Source organism: Panthera pardus, unplaced genomic scaffold (genome assembly GCF_024362965.1).
Source record: "Panthera pardus isolate Hobbes unplaced genomic scaffold, ASM2436296v1 HiC_scaffold_24, whole genome shotgun sequence".
Classification (NCBI taxonomy): domain Eukaryota; kingdom Metazoa; phylum Chordata; class Mammalia; order Carnivora; family Felidae; genus Panthera; species Panthera pardus.
In genome coordinates, this window is record NW_026526810.1 from 60,248,033 (window position 1) to 60,265,687 (window position 17,655).

Genomic DNA, 17,655 nt, shown 5'->3' on the forward strand with positions numbered 1-17,655 from the left:
TTTGTCATAACCTGATAATGACTTTCTGTAGACTCTTCTACTCATGATTGACTTGTATATTACAATTATAGAGGTTGTTTTATAGAGGTAGCCAAAGACTTCATTGTTTGCTAATGATCTTTGATAATCATATCATCCTTGATATCAGTTGTTGATTTGTTGCTTTTCATTTGTCAGATCTTCATCTGCATACTTAATGCAAGCAGTTCTTCAGTATTACTTTAATTCATAATGAGATCTTGCAGGGTTTTTTGAGTGCAGTGTGATAGTATTTTTTGTTCTCTAAATCTTTGTGGTTTCTGAGTTTGGCTAGTCAGTGATGAACGCTATGTGGTCTGATCCATTGGATCTCAGGTTTTGGATGGAGAGCATCAAGAGTTTGAATATTGGGGAATTTTTTTCTGAAAATTTATGTTCATTTCTTCAATCTGAGCTCTAATTGTTAGAGTTTTGATAGCAAAAGATATCTGTATTTACATTATGAGACTGGATGTTGGCTTATGGGTAGGGTTATGGTAAATTAAGAGAGACATTTGGCTGAGTTTTAAATGATGTCTTTCTTAATGTATCTTTCCATACTATGAAACTTTTGCCTGTCTACAAAACGCTGTAACTGTAGATGTTCAGGTAATTGATACTAAGATTCGAGGGAGCCCTAAACACGACTATTTTATAGGTAGAAAGGAGTGCTTCTAGATGGCCTCCATCAGCATAGTTTGCAATTAATGAGTGTTCTGTTCATTGTTGTATAGAGAACTTCAGACCTTTGGCCTAAGATTTGAATGATGCAATTTACCTTCCCCTTATGTGGTCTTCTTGACATATTCTCTCTACACACTCACTGCCTGAGAGTCCTTTTCCAGCTGCAAAAATGTTTCAGTTTTCTACAACCCATGGATATTCTGTGGAGTGAAATCTTGGTGTGTTTATTAATTATTTCAGTAATTGTTACTATTTGGGGAGAATAGAAACTGATCCATAGTTTTTCTTTCTTTCATAAATTAGTGGAAGCAGAGATTTAGTGGTTAGATGGTTTTCAGTCATTCATTTGGCCAAGTATGTGTAGGCAGCAATATCAGAAATCAAGAAAAATGCTATTTTGTTTACATTGTAAGTAACCTAATATAAGACTTGTTTTCTTCTGTGTTTTGAATTTGATTCTTATCTGACTAGGCAGTGTTCATTCTTTTCTGTCCTTCTAAATGTTGGTTTTTGTTACTTTTATAATTTTTTTTAATGTTTATTTATTTTTGAGAGAGACAGAGACAGAATGTGAGTTGGTTGGGGCAGAGAGAGAGGGAGGCACAGAATCTGAAGCAGGCTCCAGGCTCCGAGCTGTCAGCACAGAGCCTGACGCGGGACTCGAACACACGAGCTGTGAGATCGTGGCCTGAGCCAAAGTCGGACGCTCAACCGGCTGAGCCACCCAGGCACCCCTGGTTTTTGTTACTTTTAAAAGAGGCTGACAGTTCATTAAAATTCACTGTCATCCTTTTTGTTTTATTCTCCAGGCCTTGAACCAGTTGTTTGAGAAGATCATGGCTCTAGACATTGATGAGCGCCACCTGCTGCGTCTCGGTCATGGAGAAGAAGAGCTGGAGACAGAGAAAGATTTCAGCAGGTGAGCAGACGGGGATGAGTTTTGAAATGGTACACAAAACAATTTTTAACCTTCCCTTCCTCTTCTTTATTGAAGAAACGCGAGGGGACAAGAGCCGTGAATAGTCAAACTTAATTCTGAAAGATTCTAGCATAACTACTTATAGTTGACCTAAACATCATCATCTCCTTCAGCTCCAGTTCTGTTTGTTTATGCCATTTTTTCCCTGAAGAGTACAGTTATTTCAGTAAAGAGAGTTATCTTATTCATCTTTTTAAAATTGCAGATTGCCATTTGTTCTCTATTTATTGAGGTCATTTTTAATGTTGCCAACTCAAACTGTACAAGTTTCCGTGATTCCTTTTCACACTTCATTCAGACACTTAATTTGCATATATTTTAGGCACCAATTAAGAAGTTGGTTCTTTAATGAAACACAATCGGAGATTAATGATAGTATAAGCTTTGAGGTTTTAAGTATTATCATAGGTACTTAATTGCCATTTAGCTGGACTTTATGTTTAACATTACATATTACAAAGTAACTAAAATTTTACAAATCGAAATTTCTCCTACTGTTAGTATTTTAGATTTCCCCTTCAAAGTCTGTTTATAATAGCTCATTTCATTTATATTGAAATGCATTTTTAAAGCATGATTTCAGACAATAGTCATAACAAACAGCTGCACATATTTAATACAGCCTTTGGCTATTGAACATGACCTTTGACTAAATTGATCATAGACATCAAAAGAGCTAAAGGAGTGTTAAATTATTATGTTGCATCTATTTTGAGTTCTTGTATTACAGAGCTCACCAAACATTTGTTAGCTTCTAAAAAGTCATAGGGCAAAGAACAACACACACTAAGTTATATTTGGGGCTCTAGATTCTTAATTTTGGATTAGCCAAAGTTACTTCTCTGAATTCTTGCCATGGATATTTCCTCATATTAAACTTACAGAAGTGGGCTAGACTGTAAAATGTAATAATCCAGCATTCAGTGAACATAAAGGTAGTATTATAATTATACTGCAGTAGGGTCTGTAGTTTTTTAAAGAATATTAGAACAGAACCGAAGTAAAACTTAAAAAAGGATTTCAGGTAATACCAACTTTCCGAAGAAAATAATAGTTTTTGCTTTCTGATGCACAAGCCAAGCCCTGGCTCTATTAGTAGGTATGTGCTTGCTGCATTGGGCATGTTCTTTCATTTCTCTCCCTTTTTCATAACTAAAAGGAAAAACAGTATCATTTCATAGTAAAAGTAATATCATTTTGCCTAAAGAAAAATTTTCAAACCTTGTGAGATAGAGGAGGAGTGGTCATACATAATTCCACTACTCCAAAACAACTCTTTGGTATTCACCCTTTTAATAATCAGCTGTGATCATGCTATTATTGACAATTGTATACATTGCTTCTTTAAATTAAGACTTTTTTTTTAGTATAGTTTTAGATTTATGGAATAATAGAATAAGTAGTAGTACATAGAATTCCATTGTCTATTTTACATTTAACCCTATATCACAAGAATTTTGGCATTTTATTACAGACTCCTTTATAAGCATCTTCAATTTTTTCCTCATTCCTAAAGTGTTTATTATAGAAAATGCTTTAAGGTCTAGATAAGCAAACTTTCTGAAAAAAAGTTACCTGCTGTGATGTTTATATCCTTCTGAGTTGGGAAATTCTTTAAACATAGACTGTGTCTTATAGCCCTTTTATTCTCAATCATTCTTGCTTCCTCAGGTGAATTTCAGCTGTGGAGCATTTAGGAACATGACTTCTTCCTTTGACCAGTCTTTAAAAATGAGAACAGCAGTGTTTACATTGTGTTTTTTGTTTTGTTTTGTTTTGTTTTTTTTTTTTTAATAATGTTAAAAGGCTATAGAAGGCACTTTGTTATTGTGGAAAGAGTATGTACAGGTTTTGGGATCCAGTTCTGATACACTGCTTTTTTTCCTTAACTACATACCTCTGGGCCAGGTACTTTTCAAATTTCAGTTTTCTTACTCATTTAGCAAATATTTATGAACATAGTAGATTCAGGTGCAATGGTACATGCTGGGACAACAAAGAATGATCAAACATAGTTTTGGGTTTGTTTGTTTTTTGTTTTTAAGTTTTTATTTATTTATTTTGAGAGAGGGGCATGAGTTGAGGAGGGGCAGAGAAAGAATCCCAAGCAGGCTCTGAGCTGTCAGCACAGAGCCCAACTCAGGGCTCCATCTCACGAACCGTGAGGTCATGACCTGAGCCAAAATCAAGAGTCGAACACACAACCGACTGAGCCACCGAGGCGCCCCACTCACATACATTTTATTTTATTATTTAAAAAAAAATTTTTTCTAATGTTTCTTTATTTTTGAGAGAGAGAGAGAGAGAGAGAGAGAGAACGCTCTCTAACGGAGTTGGAGCAGAGAGAGAGGGAGACGCAGAATCCGAGGCAGGCTCCGGGCTCTGAGCTGTCAGCACAGAGCCCGATGCAGGGCTCGAATCCATGAACTGTGGGATCATGACCTGAGCCGAAGTCAGACACTTAACTGACCGAGCCACCCAGGCACCCTCAAATACATTTTAAAATCATTTATCAAAGCTTTTAGAACTAATCTATCTCAATGATAGTGTAAAACAGTGCTATTCAAAGCAGCCATTCCATAAACTATGTATTCTTGGTCTGTGATAAGATGAACTAACACCAGAATACACTGTACTTCTTTGTGAAGGTCTTGTTATGGAGGTGAGGGGAGCAAAAAAGAATGGTGTATTAAGTGGTGCATTTAGTGATGTAGTTGATTTTCCTTCCTCACAGACCACTAACATGTTTGCAGATCAGCACTGATCCAAGAACTACCACTTTTATTAAATAAAAACAGTGTTTTCTACAGTTTTTTTTTTTCTATTTGGCCATTTATGGTTTTTACTATGATTTTCTTAAATATTTTTCTGACAGTCTCCTTGAAAGTCTCTTCTTTATATAATTTTGCTTTTTACTTAATTGAAATTTCTAGGTATGGAAGAGTTAATTATGTCCTGGCTCGAAGAATAGAACTTTTAGAAGAAGTCAAACGCTTGCAAAAGAGTCTAGGGGTTCCAGGAGATGCTTCATATACTTGTGAAACTGCAGGCTATTTCTTCTTATATCAGGTAGGAGATTAAGAGTTTTTAAATCATATGGTCTTCATTTGGAAACTGGGATAGGTTCTTGAGGTCCTTCCTGAAAGCTTATTTTTTTGTTGAGTAGATTAAATTTATGCTGTTGTCAAAGCTATATTTGTGAATATTAAGTGTTTGTATTTCCTGTTAACTTCGATTTTCTTGACTAAATGACTGTTTGATGACGCATTCACTGAAAGGCCAGTGTTGCTACTTTTTAATTTTTTTACTTTTTTCTTTCTTGCTATTGACAAATTTTCTAGTCTCTCTTGTTTTCTTTACTGTGGAAAGACAACTAAATATGCTAACTACCCAGTGGTAACAAAGTACAGTTCTTTAACCTACTTTTACTCTTCACGTTAATCAACTAATGAAGAAAAACACATTCTCCTTTCAAATTTACAGAAATATATTTTACAACCAGTTTCAAAAGTAGGGGTTTAAGTTAAAAATTCTTTTGACTTCAGTGTAAAGGTGTGCTTTTTTTTTTTTTTTTTTGCTTAGGGTTAATTTTTTGGGGTGTGAGAACCATTGAGAAATAGAAAGCTAAATAAAAAATGAACAGAAATAAACCTTAATAATCAGTTGGTTTGCTAATAATTTTAAGCAGAGTAAGGTATAATCATATAATGGAGAATTTTGTATAACATTATTTGTTCTTTTTGTATTCATGTTACTCATATATTTTAAGTCTCAACTGTAACATTGAAATTTTAAAATGTATTTGAAAGAATGGGTGTATGTTCATTATAAGTAGACACCCTAACCAGTTCAGTCCATTTAAAATGATCAGATTTCATGGTTCCTTGTGACACAGAGAAGATATACATTGAAATTTTAAAATGTATTTGAAAGAATGGGTGTATGTTCATTATAAGTAGACACCCTAACCAGTTCAGTCCATTTAAAATGATCAGATTTCATGGTTCCTTGTGACACAGAGAAGATATACATCATCTTGCAAAGTAGTCTGTCTGCATTAGACTCAGGCAGTTTAGAACTTTGAATAGTGGAATAAAGATCATGCCTAAATGTATATTTGGCACAAAATAAAAATCATTGGGCTCTCAGTGAAAACTACCTTTAAAAGTAGGAGAAATAATCTATACATTTGTGGAGGCTTAAGTAATCGACTTGGGAAAAATTAACAGTACAGATTAACAATTGTAAATTTTTTTAAAAATTAACAGTATAGATTAACAATTTTCAACACGTAAGAATCACAGTGGGAAAGTTATTTTAAGATAAAAACAGAGGAGGGCAAACCATAAGAGACTCTTAAATGCAGAGAACAAAGTGTATTGCAGGAGGGGAGGTGGATGGGAGGATTGGGAAGTTTGTCTCCAGAGATTCTCTCTCAGTAAGAGGTGGCATCCAGGAATCTACATCTTTGTTTTGCCTCTCAGATGTTCTGCCTAAGAACCACACTTGGAGAAACCCTGAAGTTGTAAACGTAAAAGGCTAGGAGAATTACCAAAATTGAGATAGAGCGGGAACTGCATGGTAGCGGCATAGTACAACATACCAGGATATAATCGAGCTCTATCACAAAGTCATAAAATGAGTTTTCAGATACATACTCAGTTTAACAGAAGTTCATTGTAAATGTACAAAAGAGGATTGGAAAAATTATTAGGGTCTGGGAGAAGGGTTGGAAATGCCAAATTTACTTAAATGGTGCTAAAGTGGGACTTCCCATATATGGAGAGAAACTGAGATGAAAAAATAAAAAATTTCTTTGTTTAGGAGTTGTTTTGTTTTGTTTTTTAAGCGTCAGTAATACTGTTTTGAGTATCCATGGAGAGTCTGAAATGTCTAAGATCAAAAAGTCCCATGAGATGACCCTGAGGTTCTTTCTAGCTTTTACATTTTTATTAAAGAACCTTTTTCTTAAAGGTCACTTTTATAAAAGAAGGGCAGTCTGTCAGTGACTCAGATAAGAAATAGTCCTGTTGGGTCAAGGACTGCTTTTTTTTTTTCTTTCCCTTAGCAAGTCTTTATTTTTATTAGATATCTCTTTTATTTTATCATTTAAAGTATAATAACTAGCTGAGAAATTTGAAGTCAAGTCCCTTTTTTTTATAGGTCATGTCTCGTTGGGAAGAATATATCAGCAAAGTGAAAAATAAAGGTAATACACTGCCAGATGTCACGGAAGTCTCCACTTTCTTCCCTTTTCATGAATACTTTGCAAATGCCCCTCAACCCATTTTTAAAGGCCGATCTTATGAAGAAGACATGGAAATTGCTGAAGGATGTTTCAGGCACATTAAGAAAATCTTTACTCAGCTTGAGGTAAGGATTCTCAAGTTTTTTTTTAACTTTCCTTTTAAGGTTTTGAGTTTAGTTGGGTTTCGGGTTTTGTTTTTAATGAAGTAAATGTGGAATATTCACATGTTACAAACCAGATTGTTACTTTTAAGTGAGATTATTGAAAACATTCATAGGGGTGCCTGGGTGGCTCAGTCAGTTAAGTTTCTGACTCTTGATTTCAGCTCAGGTCATGATCTTATGGTTTGTGGGATGAAGCCCCGCATCGGGCTCTGTGCTGACAGCACAGAGCCTGCTTGGGATTCTCCCTTTTCCTCCCTCTCTGCCCCTCCCCTGCTCGTGAGCTTGCTCTCTCTCTCTCTCTCTCTCTCTCAAAATAAATTATCCCTTAACAAAAAAGAAAAAGAAAACATTTATAGTTTTAGTTCAAGAAGTGAGTAAAAATTAAGATATGAATTGAATCCCCATTATTTTTACTTTTCTCGTGTAAAAGTCTTCTAATTTAAGAAAGGAATGCTTCCCTCAGGAGATTCAATAGTGTTTCTTTGAATTAGAATCTGAGACTGCCACATGGCCAAAAGGCATGTTCTTTATGCCTTCTGACCAGTGGCAAAAAGTGAGGTTGCTTTGTTAGCCAGGTTGATTTATGTTGAGTATTAAGGTAAAATAAGAGAAAAATATGTCTGGAATCCAGGCACCTATACCAGCCCCCTTGTGCTTCCTACTTTTCTCATTCCCTATGGAAAACATCATTTGAAGACTATAGCATAAAGGGATCACATTCAAGCTCACATTCCTCAGTAGGATGATTCAGGATTATTCCAGGTAAAGGAGCAGTGGCTTTGTTTTATTTGTACCTTTTAGATACAAATACTCTTCTTCCTAGAAGAGTATCTGGCACATAGTATATGTTTAGTAAATATGTATGAGTAGGTCGATGGATGGGTGGATGGACAGGAGGTACAAAATAATAAATATACAGTATAATAATAAATTTTAAGAACCTATGAAACAATATTAGAGTATGCTTATGATTACATAAACAGAAAGTAAAAGGAAAAAATATACTTAATTCATAATAGTAGGTGTGTTGGGAGAGGGTGGGAGAGATTTAAATAGCATACCTCTCCTGTACCTGTATTGTTTTAATTATTTAAAAAACAAATATGTTCAAAATGTCGGAAGTAAGTATGACATAATGTTCAGATTTTAAAAACTTTGTATTAGGTACTCTGCTTGAGCTTGTTTGCTCCTCACTCAGCATCTGCTGTCCATCCTCTACTCTGCTCTGTGGGGGATCCTCTGCCATAGTCAGAGGTGGGGCTGATCCTGCCCTCCCTTATCAGCTGACTTCTGGCTCGGTTCAGCCAATAAAAATGTGGCAGAAAAAGAGAAGCTAGGATATTTGTCCACCAGCTGCCTTGGATTTCATCTCTTCCATGGCTCCAGTTTCAGTTGGCCTGGCTCACTATGATTGTTCTGGTACCCCAGTCCCTGGGCTCTGACAACACTGCCTCCTTCCCTTGTCTATCCTAGCCTAGGAATGGTCAGATTCTACAATGGTTCGTACTATTGCTAATCTCTGGGTTACTTCAACCATTCCCTGACTGGCTTCTCTCACCTGTGAAACCAGACCCCTGCGTTCAATTCCCTTTGTTATGAATACTTGAAATAGTTTTCATGGAGGGACCTTGAGTAAAATAAATAATGAGATAGATGTTTTATTCAGTAATCTTATTGATACAGTAAATATTTTACATTATACAAAAACAGCCTAAATTATAGCTTGAATATCAGTTATTATTTGAACACAATTAGTATCTAATTAATAATGAATAAAATTATGATTCATTAGGCTTAGTTTGTGATTTATTTATATTAGCTCATCAAGAATTAATTCTGATAAACTGGATTGTAGGAATGTATGCATAAAATGTGTTTATCTTCCTAACATAGTCTCTCACTGACTCCCACTCCCATAGGAATTCAGAGCTTCTGAACTGCTTCGAAGTGGACTGGACAGATCTAAATACCTTTTGGTGAAAGAAGCCAAAATCATTGCTATGACCTGTACTCATGCTGCCTTAAAACGACATGATTTAGTCAAGCTAGGTTTCAAGGTAGAGACTTAGTTCCTTAGTTCATCATCTGTTCAGTTGTTAGTGTTTTCTTTCCTCTCCTTTCTTTTCCTTTTTCCCCTTTCCTTTCTTTTACCTACGCCATTTTCCTTGGAGATTGCTTACCTCTGACTGAAGTTCACACTCAAAATTACTTAAAAACGTCTCTTCTGAAAATGATGATAACCTCGGATGTTTACATGATTAGTGTACTCTAAAATCTAATTTTTCTAAGTCTACTTATTGGACCTATGGCCACTAAATAACATTATGACCATGACCGTCTAACTAAATTCTAATGTCTGTTAAGGTAAATTCATCTGTTTTCACTATGTTAAAAAATCTCCAAACAGAACTAAAACCTATAAAAATAACACTTGACAATGTTTTTCACCTATTAGACATTTATATGCTTGCATTATTCATGTTTTGAGTACACATTCACTCCCAGTTATTTGTTCATTCAGTAGACAAAAAGCTTTCCATATAAGGATATGGGATCCTCATTTAGATTGTAGGATGAGCTATTAAAATGATTTCATCATATGATAAAAGACAGAGTTAATGGGCACCATAGCCTGATAGCCTATGACTCATTTAAAGTAGAATGTAATAAATGAGCAGTAAATTTGAATCTGCAGGCTCTTTGTGACTTTGCTAGTGATACAGGCCTAAACTCTGATTTTAATGCAAATCATTTCACTTCTCTGAAACTGGTTTATCTGTTGTTTAAAATTAGGGTTTGTGTACTGGTTTGAATTCAAGGTTAGCAAGGCATTTGTTGTTAATGAAAGTAACTGAGAAATTTTAAATGTTGTGAGCTCACTGGAAGGTAAGTGCTAAAAAAATTCAAGGTGATAGAAGAGTTGCTATCTTGGATGAAAAGGTTCCTCAGCTGCAAGGTAACACAAGTACGATAAATTATGAAAAGGTACTGTGAACTTACACGAGTGGTGTGAATTTACCCTTTTGCAAATTATTAGTGAGAATTTTTCACCTAAATATTTTGTTTCTGGGACTGACATTGTATACTTGGGGCGCCTGGGTGGCTGTTTGTTGAGTGTCCGACTCTTGCATGATCTCACGGTCCGTGGGTTCAAGCCCGGCATGGGCTGTGCGCTGACAGGGCAGAACTTTCTTGAGAACACTCTCCCTCTGTCTCTGCCCCTCCTGCACGCTCCCTCTCTCTCTCAAAATAAATAAATAATTGTTAAAATAAATAAAATATGCTTTATTTGATATTAAATACTATCAGTTTAATAACAAGGGAAATGGTGCAAAATCATAAATAACATTTTATGGTGTCATGCAGCTTTTCATATGCACGTTCTAAAAAGCATTACTTGTAGCTTATCAAATTTTCATTAATCATTTATTTAATTGTGCTATTCGTATGTAGTTAGCATGAGTGCTAATAGTATTCCTTACATTTTTTTATATTTTCAATTTTGAAGTTTTATTTTTATCAAACTTAAACACCTGCATGTGGTTTAAACATTTAAAAACCTTACAGAGCTACTTAACATTAAGAAAGGTCAGTCCCTTACTCCCCTGATAATCAACCATTCTTTCAACTCTTTTAGTATTTCCTTTCTTCTTTCCCTTTTAGACTTTGTCATTTAACCTTGTGCTGTCCCCACGGGGACATGCATGCACAGTCATATACTCTCTTCCTGCCTTAATATGCCCAATACGGTTATGTCATAATCTTGCTTGGTGATTAAAATCGTCTTTTACAAAGTATAATCTATAGATATGTTTTTGGTAAGTTAAATTGCATTAGATTTTCAGTTATTTTTCAGAAAGCAGGTTCTTTAAAACATCTTTGAGCTGCTCCCACTCTTTTTCATATCATGTCTATTATCCTGAGAGTCCATGCAGAGACTTGTGAGAAAATGTGGCTCTTAGAACTCCTCCTAAGCTCCTACAGGGATGACCTAATTAATCCTTGTAATAGGGAAATTCAGCATCAGATAGAGCTAGAGAAGACACCCATCTACATGCCTAACCCTTTAGTCATTTTCAGTAGAAAACCGTATATAATTGAACCTTAACTTTCATCATTGGATATCCAATGGAAATTCATCTTAGCTACTTATCTTGGACAAACAAATAGGTACAAGCAGAGTTTGGTAAAAATTAATAGCACAGAAATTATAGTACTGTATATATAAACAATACAATCCATTTAAAAGCAGAGGGTTAGTTAATCATTAAGAGTAAATATATGTTCCTACCTTCTGCCTCTCTAGAAAACAGACTAAGAGGAGAAAACTTTAAAAACACACAAAAAAAGGAACTCTAATTTGTATTTAGTGAGATTCTCAAAGAAGGTATTTTACCAATAAGACAAGGAAGGGGATGTCACACAATCAGAATTAGAAGTGGAGGGGAAGGACAGCATGTCGAGAATAGATCTAGCAGATAATTGGGCAGATGTAAGTAATCATGAAAGAAAGAAGGAAAATTCCTTATGTTGGAGAAAGACTTGATTTTTCATTATTTTATAAGTGTGCAGTACTTGGCGTTACCAGAAACTGGGCTAGTGGAAGGATACAGATACCAAACAAGTAAATATACAGATAGAATTACAAATCGTGATGTGCTGTGAGACAAATGGACAGAGTTCTGTGAAATCAGTTTTAGATTTGGAGGTGAGAGAAGACCTGGATAAAGTGGGTTTTAAGCTGGTACTTTAAGAATAAGAAAAAGCCAAGCAAACAAAAAAAATGAGAGAATAGTATTACAGAGGGCCTGAAGTCAGAGCATTTTGCCATTTCTAAGAAAATGAAATAGGTCAACATGGTTAAAGTGTAATTAGTAAGGAGAAGGGTAGGAGAGGAAGACAGAGACCAAATTCAATATAGGCCCTTATTAATACATCTCGTGCAGGCCATGTTCAGGGATTTCTTTCCTAAGACAATTAGAAGCCATTGAAGGATTTGGAACCAGTCGGTGACATGATCTGATGCCTGTTGTATCAGTGGTTTATGAGAGGCAAGCCAGGAAGGGGAAGGGCTAGTAAAGAGATTTCTGGCAATAGAGAAGTGGCTTGGATTTTAGTGGTCGTGGTGGTAGAAATGGAGAGGGAGTTTTGAAGATAAAATTCATGCTTTGGTGACAAATTGCCAGGGATACAACAGAGGTGGATTATCATGTGCTGGGTAGAATTCATAAGGGAAAAATAAATGCTCCCAAATACTACCTAGGGTAAGAGTATCAATGGAAATGACCTCATATATAATCATAATTTGATTCTTGCTTATGTAGAACTTAAAGAACAGAATTGAAAATAACTTAAGTTGATGGGCAATGCAAGAAATGATCTGTGAGATCTCCTCAAGGTAGTTGTTTATTTAGAGGATTTCCCTGAGGTCTAAGACTTGAACTAGAAAACCAGGGGCATCATGTTTGAATAATTTGTATGATGTTATTTTTGTCTAATATTATTTGGGGTTTTTTTGGCTAGTTGTTACAGTTATGGTGGTAGTTGTTTAGATTTCAAGCTGCCTTTTTGACAAGATTTCCTTTTTTCTCCCTTTCTCAGTATGACAACATTTTAATGGAAGAGGCTGCGCAGATTCTGGAGATAGAAACTTTTATACCTCTTCTTCTACAGGTAGGAGGAGACTGAGGTCTGAAACAAAGAAAGTAGAGTTTGAAGAATTCCGGGGGGCAGTGTCAAAAAGCTACACAGTTTTGGGGTGCTAATTGCCATAATTACATATTCTCTTTAACTTCATTATGGTTGCTAATCTATTTTAAGCCTGTAAACTTCCTTTAATCTGTTCAGTGGTTATTTAGTAGTTTGTTTTGTTTCCGGGAGTACTATTTAAAAATTCATAGTTTATCTTTAAGTTTTGAAAAGGCTTAGTAATTTTAATTGGGAAAATTACGTTGTTATGCAGTTTGGAGGGTAGATGAGCTATTTTTTCATTTCTTTTGTTAGAGTTGTTTCTAGAATTGTTTTTGATGTTCACTGAGTACATTGCTTTTCTTTATTTTATGCCTAAATTTTTTTAGCCAACTGATGATGTTTAAGAATGTTTCTTACTGTACCATAGTCTTTACTATGGAAGAATTAAAAACAAAATATGGAATCCCAGTTTAAGAATAAAGACTGCTTTAATTCATAGATAAATTGGGTTCTAAAAGTTGTTTTATAAGCCAAATTATTTTGGACTTGGAATGCATTTTGTCAGGGTATGTTTCAAGGAACAAGGAGAGCTATAAAGCAGGAAATGGAAGTAATACTGTGGGAAATATTAAAGACATAATTTTTACTGCTTTGGAGGTTTTCAGAACTGGTTCTCAGCGTAATTGTGATATGAGGTGTCTACTCTGACATCCTTCCATTTCCCTGTTTGGGCATCTGTTTCTTTCTGTGTACCCTTTGCTTAATTCTGACCAGAGTCTTCCAGACCTCTTTGGATTGCCCTACCTGGTAAAGCAGAGTTAATTTCATGCTTGCCCTCTCAATCCTTCCACCCTCCCTCACCCACTGTGAGCCACGAGGGTGATGGCACCTGTTTGTGGCTCACAAGTCATTCTGTACATTTGCCAGATGTCTCTCTGTGGAGCTGGTGAATGAGAATTAGTAAGCTAATAAAGCTGTTTTGTAAATAGGACTCTTGTATGATAAATTGGAGACTAATAGGATAATATATTAATCAGAGTATTTTGTTATCTCCTCACTTTTCATTTCTAGAATCCTCAAGATGGTTTTAGCCGACTGAAACGCTGGATTATGATTGGTGATCATCACCAGTTACCTCCAGTCATTAAGAATATGGCCTTTCAGAAGTATTCAAATATGGAGCAGTCTCTGTTCACTCGCTTTGTCCGTGTTGGAGTTCCTACTGTGGACCTTGATGCTCAAGGGCGAGCCAGAGCAAGGTAAAGGAGCCTTAAGTATTCCCTGTTTAAGGACCCCTGTTCTGTAATCCAAGTATTTGATAGCATATTCTGTAGAGACTCTAGTATTCCCAGCTGTCTAGGAACTTGGCGTCTACAAATCTGAAAGTGCCTGTATTGCCTTTTGCGTGGTATGTGAACTAAGTAATTTCCTGCACTTCGTTCACTAAGATTAATGTATGTGATTTGTGAACTGAGGGCTTCTTTTCTCTGTCACTTTCACTGTCTTTATGCCCCCAGAAGATATACAGTTAATATCATTTTGAAATCTAAAGCAAAAGGTAAACGAGGAAAACACACCAGTTCTTATTTATATTGAGTATATAGGCCCCATCTCATAATTACCTCAAAATATTCCTCAAGTTACAGGCTCTTCCCTGATTTTTTTTCCTGGTTTTTTAATTTAAGGATTAAAGATAACATTTACCTCAGAGTACACAATAGAGCTTCATCTCTATAGTATCATCAAGTCTGCTGACCTTTGGTTGCTAGAAGCAGGGAGGCAAAGTTGAAAAAGCATCATTGCTAAAACGATGAGAGCAAAATGGTTAACATGAGAATTAAAAGGAACAGCACAGTTCCTTAGGAACCCCCTTATGTATATTAGAAGAAGATTTTACATTATTAACGTTTCCTGTTTGGGGTGGGATTTGTCTTTCGGAAGCTTGTGTAACCTCTACAACTGGCGATACAAGAATCTGGGAAACTTACCCCACGTACAGCTCTTGCCGGAGTTTAGTACAGCAAATGCCGGCTTGCTTTATGACTTCCAGCTCATCAATGTGGAAGATTTTCAAGGAGTGGGAGAGTCTGAACCTAATCCTTATTTTTATCAGGTAAGAAAAAACATAAAATTTTTAGGTTTATTTTGCATTTGCCTAGCTGAATTACTACCTAAATCAGTGATACCAAACCATTTGGCTAGCCATTGAAAAAAGGAAAACTAGGTCCCTGCCTCATACACAACACAAAAATTTTCAATTTCAGATAAAGATACATCAAAGAAAAAAAAGTATAAACATACTAGAAAGAAGAAAATACTGATGAATACGTAACGTTGGGATGAGAAAGGCCTTAAACTCGTTACCAAAAGTAGACGTCATAAAGAAAAATATTGATTGGAGATAAAATTTATTTTTAAGATTTAACAAATTATGGATTTGAATTCTGAACATACATACAGAACTCCTATAAGTCACCTTTTAAAATAATCAACACCCAAACAGACAAAGGCAGTAAGGACAAGAATATTGTGTTTCACGCAAAAAAAGAGATTCGTAGCAGCTATAAGTTACCGGACCGTATTTTCACCTCCAGTAATACTCAGCATGGAGTTGGTTTGTGGAAATTCTATACTCTTGCAATGCTAGTAGGAAAACAGTTTGGTGAACTGTCAGTATGTATTAAAAGCAGTGTTCTCACTCTAAGGAATTTATCCTAAAAAATTATTGGACAAGTTTGCAAAGACTTATATGCTAAAATATCTATCATATCTTTTTTCTTTTACTGCATAGTATTTTAGAAAAGAGAAACAACCTAAATATCAGTGGGGAGTAATTACATTATTACCTATTTCATATAATGAAATAATGAATAGGCATTAAGAATCCTAAGATTATAACTTTGTTTACTGACAGGGAAAATGTTTATGCTATATTAAATGAAAAAAAGTCAGGTTTCAAAATACGTTGTATAAGATCCCATTTTATTTTTATTTTTATTTATTTATTTTTTTAAGTGATAGTAATTGTTTTTTAATGTTTATTTATTTTTGAGAGAAAGACAGAGCATGAGCAGGGGAGGGGCAGAGAGAGAGAGAGGGAGACACAGAAACCGAAGCAGGCTCCCGGCTCTGAGCTGCCAGCACAGAGCTTGACCCAGGGCTCCAACCCTTGAACCAATAGATCATGACGTGAGCCGAAGTCAGGTGCTCAACCCACTGAGCCACCCAGGCGCACCCCCCCCCATTTTATTTTTAAAGAGGATCAACAAAACATAGGAGTGTATACAGATAATCTATATTAAAGATCCAGCAGCATATACATCAAAAGATTTTACCTATGTTAGAGCTGATGTTTAGATAAATGTAGTTACTATCAGTACAGACAACAGATTTACAGTCATGTAGCTTCTCTTCCCTCCTGTCTTCCAAAGAACTAGAAAAGTTAAATGAAAGAGGTAACTCAAGCTGTGAGTGTAACCCAGAATCAGAATATAAATGATTTTTCTGAAGGTCTTCCAGAATTTTCCTTTTGCCTTTACATGAAACCCAGCTTCCAGCTTCTTGTCTTTCTCTTTTGATTTTCATGTTGTGTTTTATGTTCTCATTTTACTTTTTTCTGTCTTCTAATGCTTTTGATTTAGTCGCTACTGAACTGGACAAAGCTTTGGGTTCGCTTCCTCGCTTTCAGGTTCAGCTTAGCATAAATGTAAGCCAGACTGACCAATTTGAGGCCGCATTCTCTTCTCACTTTAAAGTGGTCTGGTAGAGGTGGCAACCATAAGAAGAGACCAAACATAAAACACACAAGGAAATAATAAGGAAAAAGGAGAAAACATTGCACCCCAATTGAGAGTCCACTGCTATTAGACTGGATTTTTCTGCTGGCTTCTTAGATGGTTACCTTGCTCCTTTGTGTTACTATTTCATTCATACCTACAGTTGCAGTGTATTGTAGCAGAATATTATTGATCTTTATTATGATTGTGGTGGTCCCAGAAATATTAAGCCATTAAGTTGGTAAATTATTTTATGATTATTCCATATATCACTGATATATTCCAAATATCAAAGAGAAATAATTACCATATACTCTTTATTTATCATTATTAATCTAGGATAGAATTATCCCTCAGTTTTACAGAAGGTGTTCAGTTATCCAAGTTAATGTCACTTCTTGAATTGTAATAAATCAACAGTTGTGCCAGTTTGCCATTCTCTCTGTAACACTGAAATGAAAGGAAATAAAGAATCTGTTTATGTTTACATTACAGAATCTTGGAGAAGCAGAATATGTAGTGGCACTTTTTATGTACATGTGTTTACTTGGTTACCCTGCTGACAAGATCAGTATTCTAACAACATATAATGGGCAAAAGCATCTTATTCGTGACATCATCAATAGACGATGTGGAAGCAATCCATTGATTGGAAGACCAAATAAGGTAATTTTATGAATATTATATGTTCTCTTATTCATCATGTTGGCAAGTGGAAAAATTTGTATTTATTATGAGTTATTTATGTTCTACTTTGTCTCTTTGCTATCTCCTTTCATGATGTGAGAAAATGAAATAATAGGAACTATAAATAATTCTTTGGCAGTCCTAGCTGAGATTGTTGTTGGTTTACTGTGAACTTCTGTCTCAGCTATCACATTAAAGACTTTTGTTGGTGATAATCAGAAGTAAATGATCCTGAAACTTTTTGTTGGTAAAATGAAGGATAATGAAATGACATTATTTATGTACCGTTATAATAGAAATAGAAATTATAGAACTTTTTAGCAACGTGGATGGAACTGGAGAGTGTTATGCTAAGTGAAATAAGCCATACAGAGAAAGACAGATACCATATGTTTTCAGTCTTATATG

General features: G+C 35.3%; 1 protein-coding gene across 1 annotated transcript in view; it reads left to right on the forward strand.

The window, feature by feature from the left end:
- AQR (aquarius intron-binding spliceosomal factor) overlaps positions 1–17,655 on the forward strand; it is a 97,137-nt gene that overhangs the window by 67,951 nt on the left and 11,531 nt on the right. The window contains exons 25-32 of the mRNA XM_019442640.2: positions 1,512–1,621; positions 4,615–4,750; positions 6,845–7,054; positions 9,013–9,150; positions 12,695–12,766; positions 13,856–14,043; positions 14,726–14,897; positions 17,056–17,226. Of these exons, the coding sequence (XP_019298185.2) occupies positions 1,512–1,621; positions 4,615–4,750; positions 6,845–7,054; positions 9,013–9,150; positions 12,695–12,766; positions 13,856–14,043; positions 14,726–14,897; positions 17,056–17,226 (1,197 nt within the window). The remainder of the gene's footprint in view (positions 1–1,511; positions 1,622–4,614; positions 4,751–6,844; positions 7,055–9,012; positions 9,151–12,694; positions 12,767–13,855; positions 14,044–14,725; positions 14,898–17,055; positions 17,227–17,655) is intronic.